Source organism: Myotis myotis, unplaced genomic scaffold, assembly GCF_014108235.1.
Source record: "Myotis myotis isolate mMyoMyo1 unplaced genomic scaffold, mMyoMyo1.p scaffold_m19_p_7, whole genome shotgun sequence".
Lineage (NCBI taxonomy): Eukaryota > Metazoa > Chordata > Mammalia > Chiroptera > Vespertilionidae > Myotis > Myotis myotis.
Genome location: NW_023416379.1, coordinates 15,176,843 through 15,198,443, shown reverse-complemented (window position 1 = coordinate 15,198,443; position 21,601 = coordinate 15,176,843). Strand labels below are relative to the sequence as shown.

The following is a 21,601-nucleotide window of genomic DNA, read 5'->3' as shown; positions in this document are numbered from 1 at the left end:
CACAAAACTACATCATTTGAAACGATAGCTTGTAACAGAAATACTTTATCATGTTCTTGAGTCTGAAGATTAATGACCTGCATTCAAATATATAAATGTTTTCAGTGGTTGAAGTAGAATGAAACAAAATAATCTTGTTTCTGTTTTAAACCTTTAATCACTAAAAATTTTCTATACAGCATAGAAGGTCAAGTAATTATGGTTTAGTTTTGTTGTTTCCTAATCTTCATTAACTTAAGTGTAATTGCATATCTGCAAATAACATAGGAATGGATCTAATCTTGTATAGCATAAACAGACAAAGCTCTCAGAAAACACTCTCTAAAATATCAAGACCTAGATACAGATGGGGCTCTTAATGTTTAGGTTACAACTGCATATTTTTCTGTAAGTTCCCAAAACTTCAGTAAATAATCATTTTTATTTCCATGTATCCAGATTAAGAAAAACAAATCATTTTAAATCAGTGTTATTTAATGAAATATCATGCAAGCCAACTAAAATTTTCGAGTTGACACATTAAGAGTAAAAAAAAAAAATAAGTTTAATAATGTTATTTAACTCTAAACATACAAATACCAAGTCCACTTGTATAAATATAGAAATGTATTAAATTGTGTGTGTATTTTACATTTACAGACCAGTTTACATTATTATTTATATTGAGCTTTTTGAAATCGTGTGTGTATTTTATATTTACAGAACATTTCAGTTTCTACTGGTCACATTTCAATTCCCCAAAGCTACGTATATCACTAAAAATTCTTTTTCTGCAAAAAATAAAAATCCACATGAACTTGCTTTAGAAATTTTAAAACGGATAATAATTAAAAGGATACAAACTTGCCTCACTAATGCAAGAGCAAAACTTAGAGTTGATCCTCAGTAAAGCCCTCTGAAACTACCCTCCACCACACCTTTCCCCTACAGCCAAATTAGTCAGTTCAGACTTTATGAAGGAAGTAATTCTAGCATTTGTACCTTGAACTATGGTTAGGGTTGTTAACTGGAAAAAGATAAATTAAGTCCAGACCTCATTGTTATTTTTCTGAACCCTCTTTTCAACATTATATACATGTATAATTTGGGGGATTAGACTTCTTATTTATTTGTTGGTCATTTATTTGTCTCTTAGTAAAGGAAGTTTACGAAATAGCTCCTGCTTTGAAGCCATCGATCCCTTCTACTCACATTCTCTAGCGACACTCTAGTGCCTACATTTCTTGTGGGTTTTTGTTTTATTTTGTTTTGTTTTGTCTGTTTGTTTTGAAGGACTAGGTCCTCTACCAACAATTGGTCATTTGGGTCAGGAAGGGGGCGTATTGATGTGTGGAAATGACTGGTGTAGTTATTAGTCTTTGGACACCAGCAGTGTGTCCTCATTCATTTCCTGGTGATGTTCAGTTGCTCTGACATTGCCCTCGAGACAGCTGTGCCTTATCCTCAGAGTGACAGGACAGACACTCAGAAAGGACTGCACACGTTTATTGAATACCATTGCTTCACTTTGAGCAACATCCCCAAGGTGGACGGTCTCTGCATGCTTTATTATTCCCTGGGGCCCATTTCAAGAATTCGGTGGATATTGCTCAGTGTACCAGTTAATTTTCTTTAACACTCAAGATCATTTTAAATGCTAGCATGCCCAGATGACTTTCATAACTAATAGCTAAAATAATCTGGCTGTCAACTGCTACTTTGAACTACTGTGGATCCTTAGGATTTCTTGGAAAAGAGAAAACACGTAAACTCTTAGAATGTAAAATCTCATACTGTTTACACATAATCCAGCAAATTAGTTGAGAAAATAATTTGGAGTTGTTGGTATTTCTGCAAAGACAAAGTGATGCAGAAAATTAAAGAAAGAGGAGTGATGGAGAATACAAACTTCATGCTGTTACCCTTTTGTCTGCATTTACCTATGAGTATTTCTTAAAACTCTGCACAAATTCAAATAGGCTGCTAATGGAAGTAAATATAGAGCAACTTCTGGTACACACACATGCATTATTTAAGAAGTTTTTATTTATTTCTCATGTTTGCTAAGAATATTCAGAGCAGACTGGGCATTACACAGAACATTTTATCCTAAAAATAAAATAATAATAAAATTAACAGTCTATGCCCTCAGTGTGGATTCTTTAAAATGTTCCTTCTCTCCACATTACAATTTCTTTTTATTTTTCCCATTATTTTACCTAACATTATCCTCCCATGTTAAAAAGCATTGCTGCTTCGAAAATCATGTTTATCTTGACTCCAGTCCTTCTTGCCTCCCCTAATCCTTGCTCCTCAATCACGTACCTTAAGCTCTTACTCTAAGAAATCCTCCTCCTTTTCTTGCCTACAAATATCTTCAGATCACTTTCACATGTAAAATTTCTCTGACCCTTTTTGCTTCCTGAAGCTATTGTGCCTTTGCTCTGCTTTCACCTGTAATCACAACTCTGAAACAAGTCTCCCGCCAGCCTTCACCACCTCTTCAGGCTTCAATTTTATGCAACCTGAACATTATGTGGACACTTTCCTCCAATAGGGCACTTCCAACTCAACTCAGACCTCCGAAGCACAAAATTTCATTACCTTTTCTCACTTCTCCTCCATTTGAAATCACTAAGATGCGCTAAACATTGCTGGTCTCCCACACTTTTTGAATTGTTTTTTTCTCTTGATTCCCATAATGTAGGACATTTTTTGTTGTTGTTTTCAGTATTAGAATTCTGCTACTTTTTCCCCGAGGCTGAGTTCTCCCATTCTCAGCTCTCTTTCCTACCCTTCTGCACTTCGTCGGTGGGCTCATCCAAACTTGCTATCTACCCCTTTGTGGATAAGACCTCAAATTGTTCTGAAGCCTATCTTCTCAATAATAGCTTTCATCCTTCCTTTTCATTTCTATTGATAAAATTTTCCAATATTTCAAACTGATTACACCATTTATGTAATAAATGTTCAATATTTATTCTTGGTGAATTTAGAATACATTTTACATTTCTTACCTGAGGGTTTAGAGCAGTGGTTCTCAACCTTCTGGCCCTTTAAATACAGTTACTCATATTGTGACCAACCATAAAATTATTTTCGTTGCTACTTCATAACTGTAATGTTTCTATTGTTATGAATCATAATGTAAATATCTGATATGCAGGATGGTCTTAGGCGACCCCTGTGAAAGGGTCCTTCGACCACCAAAGGGGTTGCAACCCACAGGTTGAGAACCACTGGTCTAGAGTCTCTATGATCCAGGCTTAAACTAGATTTTAAATATTTTTTCTATAATCATTTTCTATACTATCACAGCTTTAAACCCAGTATAAATTTCCATGTTCTCAACATTCCTGCATCCGAAACTTTGGTCCTGTCATTCTGTTTTACTGGAATATTCTTCCTACCCCTGACTAAATGAACTTTCAAAGTTCATCTCCAATGGTATAAATTCCAGAAACACTTATTTGATCTCCTTGAGAGGAAGTGACCATTCCACCCTTGAAAACATCTCTCATTTACTAGCATTTTGGCAATTGTCACATACTACCTCGAAGTCCATAGAATCTTATATCTGTTTGAGTACATGTCCATTTTCTCCACTTGGCTGCCAGTTACTTCCAGGTAGCATTATGTTTCTTTTTGGTTCTTTCAGGGCACATAGCAAAGTGCTTTGCATGTAGAGATAGAATAGTCTAGTTAAAGTCACAAAAGTCTAGAAATTGAGGAAAATTCACTTCCTATCTTCTAGCCCACTTTTTAAAATGTGTTGCTTGAAAGAAAATTATTTTAACCTCAATGTTTTCTCACAAAATGGAGATTATTCTACCTGCTTTGTAGGTCTATGGTGAAGCTTAAGTGGAAACATATGTAAAATACTCAAAAGAGTAGATGGCCCAGAAAGAAAGCTCATTGTAATTATTATAGCTGAAAAGTAACTGTTTCTTATATGAACAAATTACAGGAAAACTTCAGGGTAAATTTCACTTTGACTGTAAAACTAGCATTTGGGATAGAGAAGAAGCTAGGGTGTTTATTCTCCACATTTATTTCCCCAGGGGTAACAAATAGATCCAGAGGATAGGTGTCTTAGTTTTAAGTGTGCTGTAATATACAAAATAGAGTGTATATTTCTTATGTACAAGGACCTTGCATCATTTTAATTTTGTAAACATCTTCCATAAACATTACCAGATTTTTAATTCACAATTAAAATATTATTGGACTTACCTAACAACTCTCACATCATTCTTTAAATACGGGTACCAGTTACATCAAAATGCCCTATAGCCATTTATACTGTACCTTTATTTAAATCTGCTGATTGAACAGTTTAAGACCACTGGCATTTAATCCAGTGTTTAGGTGAGTTTAGCCTGCATTTAAATCTTTTAGAAAACTAATCAGGTTAAAACTCTACTAATTTGCTATGAAGAAAAAGGCTAGTAATTATTTTTCTACTGCCCATTTTTTCTTTTACATATTAACATTTCTTCCAAAAGGTCGCCTTTCTTTCCCATTTGAGAAACTTTGCATAATGACCTATTTTTCCTCTTTTTTATTTATTTGTGAACTGCTGGTATGCAAAACATGAGTAAATAATTCAAAACTGACCTTCTTTCAGATCATTACAAGTGCTAAAAGTTATGAGAATTTAAAGATCATTTAATTATATTGTGTTAGAATTATCTCTGCCAAAATTATTTCCATGTTATTGTACTATGTACTTTTAAGTAGACTACACAAAAACCGAGCAATATAAATAATGCATCTTAAGATGCATTCTTTATATATTTAGGCTTTAGTTCAACATCTAATGTCTTTTAATTGCCTTTACAAGTATCAAACATCAGTTTGTTAGTAAAATATATGGGTGGATATTTTCCTCTTGATCTACATTGTGTATGAGAATCCATTTACCTCAAATTCTCTAGATTCTAAAAGTGATTGTGATTTTGAAAGACAATTTAGGAGTCAGGGGAGGAGGGGCCCATTTGGGAGGGTCACCGCAGGCCCTCCTTGCTTTGGCCAGCCTTCGCTGTGCTGCCCATGGTCCAGGCATCATGGCATTCATTTCTCCCCATGTCTGTAAGTCGGAGAAGTTGCCTTATTTCAGAGGATCTTGTTTGCAGAGACACTAGATGCTTAGTTTATAAGTTAAGAGATCCTGTGACTCTTAAAACCTGTTAAATACAATACTTTCTCTTTGGGAAATCTGGAAAATAAACTATCTTTTTGTTTACTCCCTAGAAGACTCTGAAGATGTTCCAGCTCCGAAGAAAGCTGAAGGTGAGTTTATTATCTTAAGGTCACTTACGATTTTTTTCTCAAGACCATAATATTTCAGCTGCCTATTTTATTTAACTGCTGTCGTCCTAGCCCTTAACTTTTCCTAAGCAATGTTTATATGGTGGATGTGTTTTTTCAAAAAACATTTTTTTCTATTATTTGTATGAGTGTGTGTGTGTGTGTGTGTGTGTGTGTGTGTGTCTTTATGTATTGAAGTTACTAATGGACACTGATTTATTTATAAGTAATTATTAGATGCAAGAGCAATATTTCAAAATTATCATATAACCAAGGATTAAGGGAATGTTAGCAAGGAAAAGCACATAAATGTTGAAATCTTAGCTTAACATATTTTTATTAAGAAAAATTAAGATGCGCCCTGACTGGTTTGGCTCAGTGGATAGAGCGTCAGCCTGCAGACTCAAGGGTCCCAGGTTCAATTCTGGTCAAGGGCATGTACCTTGGTTGCAGGCACATACCCAGTGGGGAGATGTGCAGGAGGCAGCTGATCAATGTTTCTCTCTCATCGATGTTTCTAACTCTCTGTCCCTCTCCCTTCCTCTCTGTAAAAAAATCAATAAAATATATTTTTTTAAAAAATTAAGATAACTTGCCTATACTAGCTGCAATAGCATAAAGGAAAAAAGAAGGAAGGAAGGAAGGAAGGAAGGAAGGAAGGAAGGAAGGAAGGAAGGAAGGAAGGAAGGAAGGGAGGAAGGAAGGAAGGAAAGAAGGAAGGGTCTCAAACCTCAGAAAAATCTGGTACAATGAGATGCATGATCCTGAGCGAGTCTTCTCAGGACTAAATTTCATCTTTATTGCAAGGGTTTCAAGTAATTTGATGGATTATTTTTCCCTGAAGGGTTTCCTGGCTTCTTAATTTGGCTTGTTATAGAGCAGTTATTTTCTCTTCTACTTATTTAAACCTGCCTGTGGACAATAAGAGTTTGCCTAAGAGTTGTTCTTGCCATGAAAATGTAAGTTCTGAGGCAGTGCCCAGAATTAACAGTGTAGAACATAACACTTTGAGAAAGAAATTTAGAATTATGTTCACTAAAATTGTCATCTTATAGCCAGATTCTACCTTGACCATATTATTATAACACTGAGCATCAATGTTTTCTCTTAAGAACGTAATGTATGTCTGCTAGCCCTTGCCCACCAAAATCCAACACATCAGGAGGTTTCCTATTTGTCTTTTTGTTGTTGTTAATCCTCACCCAAGGACATTTTTTTTTCATTGATTTTTAGAGAGAGTGGAAGGCAGGGGGAAAGATACACAGAGAGAGAAACATTGATGTGAGAGACACACATCAATTGGTTGCCTCCTATCTGTCCTCCCTCCACTCCCTCCTCCCACCCACCGATGGACCAGGAGCAGGGGCAGGGGAGTAAGCCTGCAAAGGAGGTACGTGCCCTTGACTGGAATGGAACCTGCGAGCCTGCAGTCTGCAGGCCAACGCTCTATCCACTGAGCCAAACTGGCTAGGGCAAGAAGTGTCCTACTTGAACAGTTGCCTGTGGCATGCTACATTCTTTTCTTTCATCAGCTCCTCTTCTATCGCTGGCTCTTACCTATTCAGTTTTATAGTGAAAGACTGAACAGAATCTGAATCAGAACCTAGAGCAGTGATGGCGAACCTGTGACACGCGTGTCAGAGGTGACACGCGAACTCATTTTTTTGGTTGATTTTTCTTTGTTAAATGGCATTTAAATATATAAAATAAATATCAAAAATATAAATCTTTGTTTCACTATGGTTGCAAATATCAAAAAATTTCTATATGTGACACGGCACCAGAGTTAAGTTAGGGTTTTTCAAAATGCTGACACGCCGAGCTCAAAAGGTTCGCCATCATTGCCCTAGAGTGTATTGTGAGGAGGACAAGTAATTCCCATTCCTTTCATGCCGTGTACCTGGTTAGACATTCTCAGACCCCTACCTATTTGTTGTATAACAGCTGTGAACGAAAAAGTGATTTATGTTCTTATTTTTTATCCACTAGAAGAAGCTGAAGATGTGTCTTCCACAAAGAAGCAAAAAAGTAAGTTTATAATTAGATTAAAACTGTTTTGTGGATCTGTAGTAAAGGTGGTACATATACATTAAAACCAAATTCTCTGAAGACCAGTATGAGAATAAAAAGGTTTTTAGTACATGAAGAATAACTTTAGAGTGGATCATTTATACTTCAAAGAGTAGCTCATTACTTTTTGTGTCAGGCAAGATGCACGTATTTGGAGGAATTACAAAATAATGACTAAAGCGGCATTTGTCGCCAACCATTCTCCGCCGCTCTGATCTGAGCACTTCAGCTGAATCTATGCTTAGATATGTTACTGTCTGCTTTATAAAAAAAGACAGCTGAAGTGATAAGCTGAACATTTTTATATCAAAAAAAAATGTAGGTATGTCATTGATGGAAAGTTTTTTTATTTTTCTAGCTAGATGGTAATCTTTTAATATTCAATTTTGGAGATCATTGATTTTAGAATGCAATCAGTATTCATATGCAGTTACAAAATTCAATGCCCATGATTCTCATTATTCCTCTACTTCCAAATTAGACATTTTTCTTCAGTTGTTAAAGCAATACCATCTGAATAGCAATTTTGGATTCATATATGCAATAAAATTGTTGCTGAGCAGAATAAAAGAAGCAATTTTTAAAATTGGTATAACTGGAGTTTGTTCTACATAATGCTTTTAAAGTAAAGAGTAGACATTTACCTGAGGAAATGATGTTAATGTTCTCTGGGTTCTACAATGCTTCTTAAATGTATTTCTGCAGGAAATTATGAAAATGCCCTCTGCATTAGCAAATGCCTCCTACTCTGTATTAGTATGTGATTCATTGAACAAATATTAAGTGCCTACTGTGTCCCAAACTCTGTTTAGCTATTAGAGATGCTCATTACAACCCCTCAAATTATGAGGACATGAGGAATACAAGAAAACAAGCAATCTTAATAATATGTTTAGATATTGTTGCAAAATCCATAAAGTCAATCTGGACATGTTTCTGATTTATACAGCAACACTTTCCTAATTGTTTATCTACTGGTAACAATTTGTGGCTATATCACATAAACACTTAAAATCTCTTATTTCATAAATAAATTTTCAAAACATAATTCAATAGGATAGGTGGATGGTGTCAATGTCAATTTCCTGGTTGGGATTTTACACTATAATTTTTCAAAGATGTTACCATTGGGGGAAACTGGGTGAAGGGTACATGGGATCCCTCTGTTTTATTTTTATTTTTTATTTAAAAATAAAAAGTTTAATGAAAAATAAACAATTCAATATTTTAGTAAAATGATATTACATATTTTAATTCAATTGGCAGACTTACTATAGCAAAACAATATTTTCTATTTCCAACTTATGATGAAGTAGTCCTGTAGTCTGATATTCATGCAACTTACATAAGCTCTAAAATTTGCAGCTATAGTGATGTGTTTTTTTAAATATATTTTTATTGATTTTAGAGAGGAAGGGAGAGGGAGAGAGAGCCAGAAACATCAATAGTGAGAGAGAATCATCAATTGGCTGCCTCCCACAAGTCCCACACTGGGAATTGAGCCCGCAACCTGGGCATGTGCCCTGACCAGGAATCTAACCATGACCTCCTGGTCATAGGTTGATGCTCAACCACTGAGCCACACTGGCCGGGCTATAGTGATGTTTTCATTAATGGCCTATTCAACACTGATTAAAAAAATGTGTTAGAATAGAACCTACCTCTGATAAGGTTCATCTGTAAAGTAGACTGTCTTTGATGGACTCTTCTACTTTTAGCGATGGTATTCCCATTCCTCCTTAACACAGGCCTGGCTGTCATGCCATCCCTCTCAGAAGCCTGTCTCTCTCCCAAGCTGCAACAACCTTGGGGGAGGGAGGAGGTCTGATACTGCACCTGTTCGGTACTAGAACAAAATGGGAAATAATTCTGCATGAGATGAAGTGGAAAGGAACAGATTTTATTTTTCCTTCCAAGAATTCTCCAAACTCTTTTCATTATTGAAAACCCAGGATTGAAGCCAGTTGACACCAATCCCCGAATAGCAATCTCTTGAATAATCTCTTGCTGCTTCCCTCCGCTTTTTTTTCAACCCAGGCTTTTCTTTATTCTTTACTTGCTTTATTTGGCCAGCTTCCTGGTATTCCCCATACTACTAGCTTGCACTGTCATTCTCTTTCCTGGCCATCTGCAAAAAAGCCCGTCGTTGGGTGACAGCCTGCAAATGGACAGGATGGAAAACACTGAGCCTGGCCATCTCTGAACAAGCTGCCACCTGGGAGCCGCCGCCTCCTGGGCCAGAGCTCAGGCTTGTGTCTGCTGTGTGCAGCGCCTCACTCGGCTTTAACTCCTTTCCTGGGTTGCTTTCTGCTCTGACCACAGAGCTGCTACCTGGTGGCATTGCCTAATGAGTAAAGGCAAGTGGAATATCTAACAATAGGAACCGCAAGGCTCTGTGGCATTATTAAAACACTTTTAAAGAGTCAGTTACTTTGCATATTGATAAGCTTGTGTTTTGAAACCTACATAACAATTTTTCTGAATGCTGTGCACATCAGTAGAGGTCTATGAAGTAAGCCCTTGGACGTTTATGCTAGACCTGTGGTCGGCAAACCGCGGCTCTTTGGCCCCTTCAGTGTGGCTCTTCCACAAAATACCACGTGCGGGCGCGCATGTACAGTGCGATTGAAACTTCGTGGCCCGTGCGCAGAAGTTGGTATTTGGCGGAAGAGCCGGTATTTTGTGGAAGAGCCAGACTCAAGGGGCCAAAGAGCCGCAGTTTGCCGACCACTGTTTATTATCCATTCAGTGAGGGCTTATTATGTGCCAGGAAGTATTTCAAGTGCTATGTATATTACCTATTCATTTCCACATTTTTTTGAGGTTTTTGTTGCTGTCTCAATTCTACACATGAGGAATCCAAGACACCAAGTTTTGGTAACTTGCCAGTCATGGTCGAGGCTACCTGGCTATCCAGCCCATGTCCACATACATTGTGGTACAGGGCCTTGCTGTGCTCCCCTTCGTTCTGCTTCTTTTAACTAATTATCATGCTCCCTTCCTCAGGCCCCATCAGCTTCTTCCAATGTGTGTACCTGAATGGTTACAACGGCTATGGGTTTCAGTTTCCGGTCACTCCTGCCCAGCGCCCAGCGGAGAGCTCCGCGCCACCCGGTTCTCCAGCACAGAAGCCACAAGGACAGTAGGCCCATGCGCTGCCAGTATCAGTGCTTTAAGACTTTGAGAATAGCATCTTCCATTTGTCCACACTGGCACAGGCGATTGACATAAAGGAATTCAGGGAATTTCTTTGAAACTATTCTACTGTTCTGCCTGGTGTAGAAAAATAAATGGGTAAAAGGATTGAATAATCAGCACACGTGTTGAAATCTGGCACTCAAGCATCGGCCATTCGTGTTTTTTGTTGGCCTGGGTGCTTATATGTTTCTACTTCCATCACCGCAGGGTTGTTCACAAATTCATTTAAGGTTTACTTAACAATGGTCTTTTAAATGTAATTGACACCATTAAAAATGAAATTCCTGACGTCAGTTAGATAGGTATTTTTAAATGAAAGCACAGACTATGCTTTAAGTTTAATGAGTACAGGAACTTATATAAAAGCTACTCTTTTCATCATGGGTATCTAAACTCAATTTACCAATAGGTTGATGTTTAATAGTTTCGTTGTATTTATGTCTATTTCTATTTTAGTTGTAACTGTGCTCCAAGACCAGGTTACAGTTCCACCAAAGAGTACTATCAGTTTCTTGTGATGCTATTTTTGAGCTCAAAATCTCTCTGAAGTTTAGACATGACAAGAAGGAATAGAAATGTTTGATAATCTTTTTCTCTAAGATTGTAATCAGGACATTCTTTATCTTGAATTGTATTTAGGACATTCACTCTAGTGGAAATACAGGCAGGTCTGGTGAATCATTTGTGTAAAATACAAGCAAATGAGACGTAGAATTTTCAGATTTCTCCAGACTGTGCCCTAATGAAAATATCACCTGGGTGAAATTTTACATCAATCACTACATTTGGGTGACAGATGCAAAAGTCTTTTCATTGCACTTTGAAAGGATCCTTCTATGGAGTTAAGTAGCTTTTCTTTCTCCAAAAGGAAAACTATGAATGTCATCAAAGTTGAAGGAATACATTTTAAACATAAGTGCCTCATGAGATGTCTTACTTGTTTTTTAGGGAATTGGTTATCCGTGCCAATGAAATGAATGACAATCTTTAACTTGCTTGACGACACATCATTGGGCATGACTGTTGTGGCTTTGCCATCTTTTGTCTCCCAGTGGTATACACAGTTGTGTTCTTTCTCACATTTTTCTAATAATTATAGAAGTCATGCTACTGTGATCTTTTCATGTTTACAGTTGCAACTCAACTTATGGCAAATGAACTCAGGAAATAAATTGAGTTATTTTTTTTCTAGCATTCTACTTACCTTATGGTGAGGGAGCCAGAGCCGATACTAGCCAAATGATTTCTTTTCAAGGACTGCAACTAACTAAGTTCTTTAATCCCAAGATTTAGAACACCGTCTTACTATAATATCATTAGGCTAGGACATCAAAGACATCTTCATTATTAATAATGGATTTTCAGTGACTTTTGTGAAAGAAGTTGGTCTTGGCCACATGCTGGTGGACCTAACTCACACCACAGAAGTTAATTACCATGAACCAAGATTAATGACACTCCTTATGGGGGCCTGGAAAGGTGTACTGTCAGGACTGACCAGATGGTACCAGCTCACAAAGCCCCTGCATGTAGCAATAAACACTTGTGGTAGGACAATGCATAGAGTTTACTGCTCAACTGCTCCTCCAGCTTCTCTGATTTAGCGAGTAAAAGAAATAGCAAACATGATAGTTTATTTTATTTTATAGAACATAATGATTTGTTCATTAGTTCTTATATTCAATGACTATTTTTTTATTGAGTACTTAGTCTCTCGAGCACTGGGCTGTATAAGAAAAATATCAGAGATAAATTCTATTACCAGTATTATCCTGACACAATGTGTGGCCTTGGAAAATCTGTGAAACACACTATTCTTGTTTTCCAATATGTAAAGTAAGGATTTCAAGACAACCAACCTGATACACAGATGTACTGTGGACACTGACAAAATATCTTATAATGAATATGACATCAAAATTAATTTCTAAAATAATACTTTTGGATGTTTTCCCTTTGAGTGAAATGAGCTTTTCTACATTATATTATTGTTTCTTTCACTTTCATTATGAGAACTATTTGATAAAAGCAAAATATGATGACTTATTATAACTAGAATTTAGACAAACCAATTAGGATTAATTGTTAATAATAATTGTTCAGGCTTATCTGCTTAGAGTTACAATGATGATAGCACTTGAAAAATATTCGCTAAATTCTCATCTGTTTGTATGGTTCTACCCAATAAACTTATTATTGGTTCTTTCAAGTTCGTGGTTTACATTTTTTAAAAGAAAAAGGTATATGGTTGGTCAAAACTCTCATAATTTATGTCATATTGCTCATTAATATGTAAGCATTTAATAATTGTATTAGTTATATTCAGTTATCAAGACAGAAGGTGCCAGGGAGGAGGGGAGGGGGACGATTTGATCAACTATTCACAAGTGTTTGTTGGACCAGAATCCAAACATGATGATAGGCCAGCATCTCCAGGCTGAAGAAGGCTGTGAATGAAAGTATACTGACCCTTCCAGGATACAGGTAGTGAAGAAAACAGCTAACATCACACTGACTTATGCTGCAACATAAGACTGGGCTTCCTGGGGATAAACATAGAGTGGTGGTTCTTAGCCAATGAGAGAGCAACTGAGGGTCCCTCCAGCTGGACCCTCCCAGGGTCTATCACTGTTTTGGCTTCAACTGTCTATTGATCAACACTGAACAAACTTCTTCTTTATAAAATTACTCTTCCAGAAGTCACAGAACACATTATATAATGCATAGCTCCCCATATGTGTGTGTGTATGTGTGTGTGTTTCATGTCTCCTCCATCTCACTTGATCAATGTCTTCATGCTTTTCTATCCCCTGCCAGCATTTGATCTGATGATCTGATGTATCATTTATTCACACGGAAGGTGTATTGTTGAATTCTACCTTTTCTCCATTCTTCTCCATTAGTGAGATGTTACCATTTGTACCTGTAGGCCTGAGATGGGCTATGTCCCATCATGGGCTGTTTTTCCCACTTGGAAATATATATCCAATTATTCAGAAAAGCTTATAACAGAAATCACTTGGCTTTGAAGTCAGACACTTCTCAAGATTTGAATGATGGTTCTGAATCGTATTAGCCTTTGACTTTGGGAAATGTACTTAATCTTTTTGAAAAATAGTTTCTGTATATAAAACCAGTATGTCAATAATATTTACACCCCACTGAGTTATGGGGATGATTAAATGAGAAAAGCATGTATGGCACATTATATGTATTCAGAAAAGGCTGGTTTCCCTCATCCCCATCCTTTATTTCCTCTTATTGGTCCTTTCAGTGTCTAAGTCCATCAATTGCTATTTGACCCTTTGATAGTCTTTAGCCAGATGATTCTTATGAGCACTCTGACTTTAAACTGGTCCTGAGACACCCACCATCCAGTATCACCTTTCAGGTTTGCTTGGGGCCTAGCTAGTGCAATGCCTGCGCATTTCTCTGCTCTCACAGCATCATCTTTATGCCCTAAAGCCCACCTTTCTTTCTTGGCTCTAGCCTCCACAATTACTGCTTTGACATTGTGTGACTTAAGTGAAGAAAATGCAAAGGACATTTTCTCTCAGAGATTATTGGTATTTTCCCCCAGAGCTAAGGAATTAAGAACTCAGCCAAGAATCAAACCCAGGAAGAATACATTATTTGAATGAAGGCAACTTACCTACGTCCCAGTAATAATGTAACCAAGCAGTCCTTATTCAGCTTCCTCCTGAAGAGGCCTTGTTCCTTTTGAAAGTGTTCCTTGTTGCAAGGAAGCAGGTCACAGAGTCTAGTAGCCCTTTCCAAAACAGTGCTCAAGAGAGCTTAAGCTTTGGCAGCCAGGTAGAGCCTCCTGATGTGAAAAACCAAAGGGGTGTGGAGACAGAGCAACAAAAACACATTCTTATTAGGCCTTAAAGATTGTTTCTCAAAAGATTAAGTAGTCCCAGATATATTCCTTTAATTCTTTCCATTAACTTTTATACCAGTGTAGAGTAACCGCTTTTAGGTTTAGGTTAGAGACAGTAACCCAGTCAGCTCAAGAATTCCCTGAAAGAATCAATCCATTCCCATCCATCTCTGTTTTGCAACTTAACTTTCTTTTTCTTTTAACTTTTGCAGATGCTACATTCTCTTGTCTGTGCTGCCCTTTCTAAGAAACAGGTGCCAAGGAAAAGCATTTTCCTACCCATGTTTTTTAAAGAAAATGTAACTTAATCAGCATGTGTAATTTTCAGCTCCCCTGCAATTTATTGCCTCTGCTACCTCCTAAAAACACGTCCCCCCCATTTAGTTCAATTTCTACAGACCTACCGGGGAAACTCCATTATGCTAATGACGAGACAGATAAGTGGTTTACGTAAATTAAATTAGCAAACACATCCAATTACTTGCAAGCATTCTGAACTTAACCAGAAAATTCATTACCAGCACAGAAGAGATAAGGCCAGGGTGTTTTGGTTTTATTTTTTGTTTTGTTTTGTATGTTATTATTGGTGGGAGTTTTTTAACCTTTCTTTGTCAAAGGCATTAATGGTTGACTGGTTAACGTCAACCTTCCTAAATTGAAAGCTAATATAATAAAAGAGTTTATGATTCAGCCTGTTCTCAATGAGAGGGCTCTAAAGTTATAGCCCTGGCTGTTGGCTTTAACTATGAGAATTATGTCTCAAAATAGATGCCTTATTGCACTTACCTACTCTGATTCTGTTTTATTCACGAGGTTATTTTGTTCATTAGATATCTTGTTCATTTATTTTTATTTTTAGATTTGATTATTGATAAATATGTATTTGTTGCCATTTTATTATTCATATTTTTTGTCTCTTCTTCTCCTCCTTCTTCTTCAATAATACCCTTCAACATTTCATCTAATACTGGTTTGGTGGTGATGAACTCCTTTAGCTTTTTCTTGTTTCTTTATCTGACCCTCAATTCTAAATAAGAGCTTTGCTGGGTAGAGTAATCTTGGTTGTAGGTCCTTGCTATTCATCACTTTGAATATTTCTTGCCACTCCCTTCTGGCCTGCAAAGTTTCTGTTGAGAAATCAGCTGACAGTCCTACAGGCACTCCCTTATAGGTAACTAACTGTTTTTCTCTTGCTGCTTTTAAGATTCTCTCTTTGTCTTTTGCACTTGGCGTTTTAATTGTGATGTGTCTTGGTGTGGGCCTCTTTGGGTTCCTCTTGTTTGGGACTCTCTGCACTTTCTGGACTTGTCAGTCTATTTCTTTCACCAGGTAGGGGAAGTTTTCTGTTATTATTTCTTCAAATAGGTTTTTGATGTCTTGGTCTCTCTCTTTCCCTCCTGGCACCATCATAATTGGTACACTTGAAGTTGTCCCAGAGGTTCCTTACACTTTCTTCATATTTTTTTCTTCTTGCTCTTTTGCTTGGGTGTTTTTTGCTCCCTCTTATTTCAAATCACTGATTTGAATCTCAGAATCCTCTATTGTGGAATCCCTGTAAATTGTTCTTTATTCCAGTTAGTGTATGCTTAATTTCTGACTGGTCCTTTTGCATGTCTTTGATATTCTCACTAAGATCCTTGAAAGTCTCATGAAAATCCTTGAGTAACCTTATAACCATGGTTTTGAACTCTGTATCCAGTAATTTGCTTGCATCCATTTCTCTCATTTGTGACATGTTTCTTTATCTCCACATTTAGGCTGCTTCCCTGTTTGTTTCTATGTATTACATAGAGCTTCTGTGTCTCCTGGAATTGGTAGAGTGGCCTTGTGTAGTAGGTGTCCTGTAGGGCCCAGGGGCTCAGCCTCCCCAGTCTCCTGAGCTGGGCACTCCAGGTGCATCCCTAATGTCGGCTGTGTGCACAGTCTTGTAGTTGAGTCTTGATAACTGTTGGTGTCTCAGGGAAGAGTTGACCTCTAGGCCAATTGGCTGTGAGGACGAGCTGCAACTACAGTGGGAGAGTTGCTGTGTAGTAGATGAGGCCCAGCTGTGAAGCAAGTCCTGGTGCTAGAGCCAGGTCTTGGGCCTTTTATTGGTAGGTTTGGGGAACGCTGTCACCAGCTGAAGCTTGTTTGAGAAATTTTAGGAAACTTGAAGCCTGAGCCAGGACAGGCCATTCATTTGGAAAAGCTGCTTCAAACAGCTTAGGTGGGGCTGCAAATTGGATGGGGTGAGGTCTCAGGGAATCCCCAGGGCAGAGCAAACAGTGTGGGCCATACTGATATGGCTTCCAGTCAGCCCTGGGACAGAGGAGGTCCCAGCACAGGAATAATGACCCCTGCAAGCACCCCAGTCTGAGAGAAAGCTGCCCCTGAGCTCCTGCTGTGATGCCAGACAATCCAGTTCCTCCCCATATGTGTCTGAGTCCCTCGGCGTTGGAGATCCGAAGAAACAGGACCGGGTAAGTTTGTGCGCCGGCCCTTTGAGAGGAACACCTAGGGTTCCAGCAGCGCCCTGTCACTCAGACAAATCCCTGCTGGCTTTTACGGCCTGAACTTATAGGGACTTCTCTTCCCAGCTCTGGAAGCCTGGGCTGGGGGATTGGGTGTGGGGCTGAGACCCCTTGCTCCTCACGCAGCCTCCGCAGAGAGGATCTCCCTCTGGATTAAAAAAACGCTGAACGCGGGTGTTGGCCCAGCCCATTCCTCGCCTCCGGCTCTCCTACTGTCTCAATGTGCTGTCTTCTTTACTTCTCCAGCTGCAGGGCTTCCTTTCAGGCAGTTCTGAATGATGGTTGTTCTGCATCGTAGTTGTAATTTTGATGTGGTTGTGGGAGGCGGTGAGCACAGGCGTTTACCTAGGCCGCCACCTCAGTTCTCCCGATGACATTTTTAAGGAACAGTAAGGAGCACTGTGTGGAAGTTGAGGGTGAGTGGTGAGGAAATGGAAAGCATGACTAGTCAATCAGAGATGCTGCCAAGGTGTCTGCTTGGGAGATTGATAAGAAATTCATGATAGAGGAAATATTGATTGCCATCTAAATTTCAGAAAAAGACTATTTAGTATCACTCCCAGGAACCCGATATTTGCTATTAAACTCTTCATCCTTTATTGGAAGAAATGAGTGACTGCCATAAGATAAAAGTGCTACCTTAGCCATTCAAATTTGCTCTTTTTAAAAAAACCCTATCACCAAAGCGTTTTTTAAAATGAAATAAAACCATTTTAACAGCTTCATTGCGGTATCATTGACATACAATAAACTTCACAATATAAAATACACAATTTGATAAATGTTGACAAACATATATATCTGTGAAATCCTCACGGTCCAGATAGTGCAATAACCTGAACCTCGCAGAATTTCCTTCTGCCTCTTTCCACCCCAACTCCCAAGCAGCCACCATTAAAAATCCAATACGGATTTAGCACAGTTAGTGATATTGTATGCAGTTTCCTCTTTGCTTCTGTAATCATGTCAAGTAGATTAGTCTTGATAACTGAATATCTCTCTGTCAATATTATAGGACACATGTGGCGTAGGATAACTCTATCTTGAAGTGGTAATGCTGCTTTTCTAGATCAATGAAGAAATGTTGACGGCTTTGAGGAGCTCCTGATGCAAAAATTTCCAAAAACAATCTTAGGGCAGAAACCTGAAGTCAGGAATTAGTTTTTACTTTAGTTAAGAAGGGCTAAGTTTGATACATAATGGGTCAAATGACCCTTTCACAGGGGTCGCCTAAGACCATCGGAAAACACATATATAATTACATATTGTTTTTGTGATTAATCACTATGCTTTAATTATGTTCAATTTGTAACTGAAAATACATCCTGCATATCAGATATTTACATTACGATTCACAACAGTAGCAAAATTACAGTTATGAAGTAGCAACGAAAATAATTTTATGCTTGGGGGTCACCACAACATGAGGAACTGTATTAAAGGGTCGTGGCATTAGGAAGGTTGAGAACCACTGTTCTAGGAATTAATTGTACCTCTGTGATTTTATTAAAAAAAAACTAAAGGCCCAGTGCATGAAATTCCTGCACAGGTAGGGTTCCTAGGCCTGGCCGGTGATCAGGGCTGATCGGGGCCTTCCGGCTGCTGGCCAGGGCCTTCCTTCATTCTGTGCCACCCCCTGGTGTTCAGCACATGTTATAGTGAGTGATCGACTCCCCATCTCCTGGTGGAACTCCTGAGGGGACAATTTGCATATTAGGCTTTTATATATACAGAATGTTCTCTTATAGTTTGGGTCTTGGCTCTGAATTCTTTCCTAGCCAGAACTCAAGTACAGAGGTTGCTGAACCTAGGTCTGGTCCAACCCCACTGCTCTAGCATCTGATGTTGTTCCCGCCGCCTACAACATACTTGTTTATAGATAATATCTTTGTTTATAAAATTTATCTTTGAATGGTCTGAGAGGAATTGCTGAGTAGGAGGTTATTTATGATAATTTGAAACTATTAGCACTATCTTCTGCTTTCACTGGGCATACTGAGGATGTTAATATTCTAACAACCAAGCTTTTCTCCTGTTCTATCACCACCTATTACCCATTTAAATTGCCATTTAGCTTCTTTAAGTGAACATGTGAAATTTAACCTTAGATTTTATTGATTTGGTCCAGCCTATACCTCTTGTTTATCATTTTTGCTCTGTAATCTAGAGTTATTTTTGTCTTGCATATTTTATTTCAACTATCACCTACCTTCTTAAGTTACTTAGAAGTTATGGAAATATGTTGTTTTTGCACCATCCAGCAAGCTGTATGCAGATACTTAGTATCTATACTCACAAATATAGTGAAAATGAATGGAATTGTGGGGGAAGTTTTCAAAGTGCAGGACAGATATTTCATTTTGCCTCTTCTTGGTTAATTATGGAATTCCATCCACAATAGTTCTAAATAAGTATTGCTGTTTGTTCCTCTTCTTTTCATTAGCTGTAGAGAAATTGTTTTCTATTAACATTGTCCTCTTCCCATTCGTCATCTGTATTGCAATCCCTTTAACTCTAAGGGTATCAAAAGGATTTGAGGTTTAATAAAGAAGACACAGGGAGCTTTTGATATCTCGGGGGTGGGGGGGGAAGGTCATGGCCTCAGTACAGTAGTGATGTTCTCATATCACAAAAACTTAATATCCCCAATGAAAAATATTTTCTCCAAGAAACTTAAAGAAATGAAGAGGTGAGTAAAATGCAAATATCTCATTTGTATGCTTTATTTTCTTTCTCCAGATTTATAGTTTTAAGACTCGTTTATGTGAGGGAAAGTTATCATGAGTCATAAAGATGTTAGAAATATCATTTCATAAACAGCACCTTATAATATAAGGGTAACAGCCTAAGTGGGTTCTTGACACATCCTCTAAAAAAGAAAACAAACAAGGAGATGAAATAAAACCAAGCTTAATTTACACACTGATATGACTAGGAGACAGAAAATGGCACAAAGTCAAATTATGTGGATGTTTAGCAGTAAATATCAGAAAGTAGCAGAGGCAGTTTCATAATCACATCAGAGCGAGGAGTCAGGATAATATTGTGGAGAAAACAAAACAGAGGAAAAGGCCATAGAGGTGATGGAACACAGATCAATCAGCCAGAAAGAGACACTCCTACCTTAACAGCTTATCTATTGAGAACATATCTGGTACTTGGTGGACCAGAGTACCAGCCTCCTGGAGAATTGAAAGGAAGTGAATAAAAGTCTATGGGGCAAGACAAGGCACTGCTTAAGAAATCAGAGCCTTGGGGGAAAGAGGTGTGTGTTAGAAAGCGAATGTGAGTTAGAAAGCGAAGGCATCCCTCAGCAGTGTGATAGTGAAAGGAAACAGAGTGGACTTTAAGACACAACACCAGAATCACAGTATCAGAAAGCACACCAAGCCTTCACTCTGCAAACAAACCAAACAGAACAAAACAAACAAGCCTGTCATTTAAAGACATGTACTTCTGTATACACACCAAATGTAGACTCATGAACTAGGGCACACAGTAAGCCAACCAAACACGTCTCTCCTATGTATACCATCTGTTAGAGATAGTACAGGAAAACATAAGAAATTTCAAACTGACCAGAAAATGACATAGAAAGTCCAATCATAGTTTCTATAAGAAAATAATCTAAAAGTCAAAATATTTTTCTGTTGGGGAAAATTTCCTTCCACAAAACAATCATAAAGTAGATGAAAACTATATTAGCACACTCCAATTTGAATTAAATACCATTAACTAGGCATTGAAAAATATGGTGGGGGAGTTCAAAGTGAAAATTCAAATATCAGAATACATTTTTAAAGTAAAACATAATAACAGTACTAAACTCATAAAATAAATTGAAGGACAAAGAAAAATTATTTTAGAAATAAAGACTAAATTGTAAGATACCCAAGGGCAAATGATAAAATAAAATCTATTGAAGTTCTATATACATACATAGAATAAAAAAAACTTAACCAGAGCAATGTCCAAAAGAGAAACAGAAATATGTCAAAGATTATCCCATGTGAGAACATAACGGTCAGATGTATTATGGAGGGATTCAAGCATATCTTTAAAGATCAGGAAATTCCAATGCTGCAGAAATTGTTTTAATGTTTCAGATCATAGAAAAAAATGGAATAGCTAATATTTTTAATTATTCAAGCATAACATTGAAACAGAATCTATTGAAAATAACATCACTGATACCAAGAAATTCTTGATGATTAAATATTGGAATATTACTAAAACAGGGTGGGGCAAAAGTAGGTTTACAGTTGTGAGTTTTGCCCCACCCTGTATAATTTACATTAATGGATCCAATAAGAAAAACAATATCATTACTTCTGCAGATGCTCAAAAAGGCTTTGAAAAATATATTTTTTAAATTTAGCACACATTTCTGATAATAACACTTTAAAATAGGACTCAGTCTATATTTAACATGATTCTATATGTATATAATACTACAGCTAGCATTCTGCAAAGTGGGGAAACACTAGAGTAATTCTCACAAGGCAAGATACTTATTACCACCACTACTATCAATATTTGCAGATTATCTAACTGGCAAACGAGGTAATCTATTTAAAAAATCAGTGCAGAGAGAAACCAAGATGGCGGCATAGGTTAATGCCCGAGATTGCTGCCTCGAACAACCACTTCAGAG

The 21,601-nt window shown here is 37.6% G+C and overlaps 1 protein-coding gene across 1 annotated transcript in view; it reads left to right on the top strand.

Moving 5' to 3' along the window:
* Positions 1-12,766, top strand: part of LOC118660155 (triadin-like) — a 90,155-nt gene extending 77,389 nt beyond the window's left edge. Inside the window, exons 20-22 of the mRNA XM_036317275.1 lie at positions 5,233-5,271; positions 7,279-7,317; positions 10,366-12,766. Of these exons, the coding sequence (XP_036173168.1) occupies positions 5,233-5,271; positions 7,279-7,317; positions 10,366-10,505 (218 nt within the window). The 3' untranslated portion in view covers positions 10,506-12,766. The remainder of the gene's footprint in view (positions 1-5,232; positions 5,272-7,278; positions 7,318-10,365) is intronic.
* Positions 12,767-21,601: the final 8,835 nt, after the last annotated feature.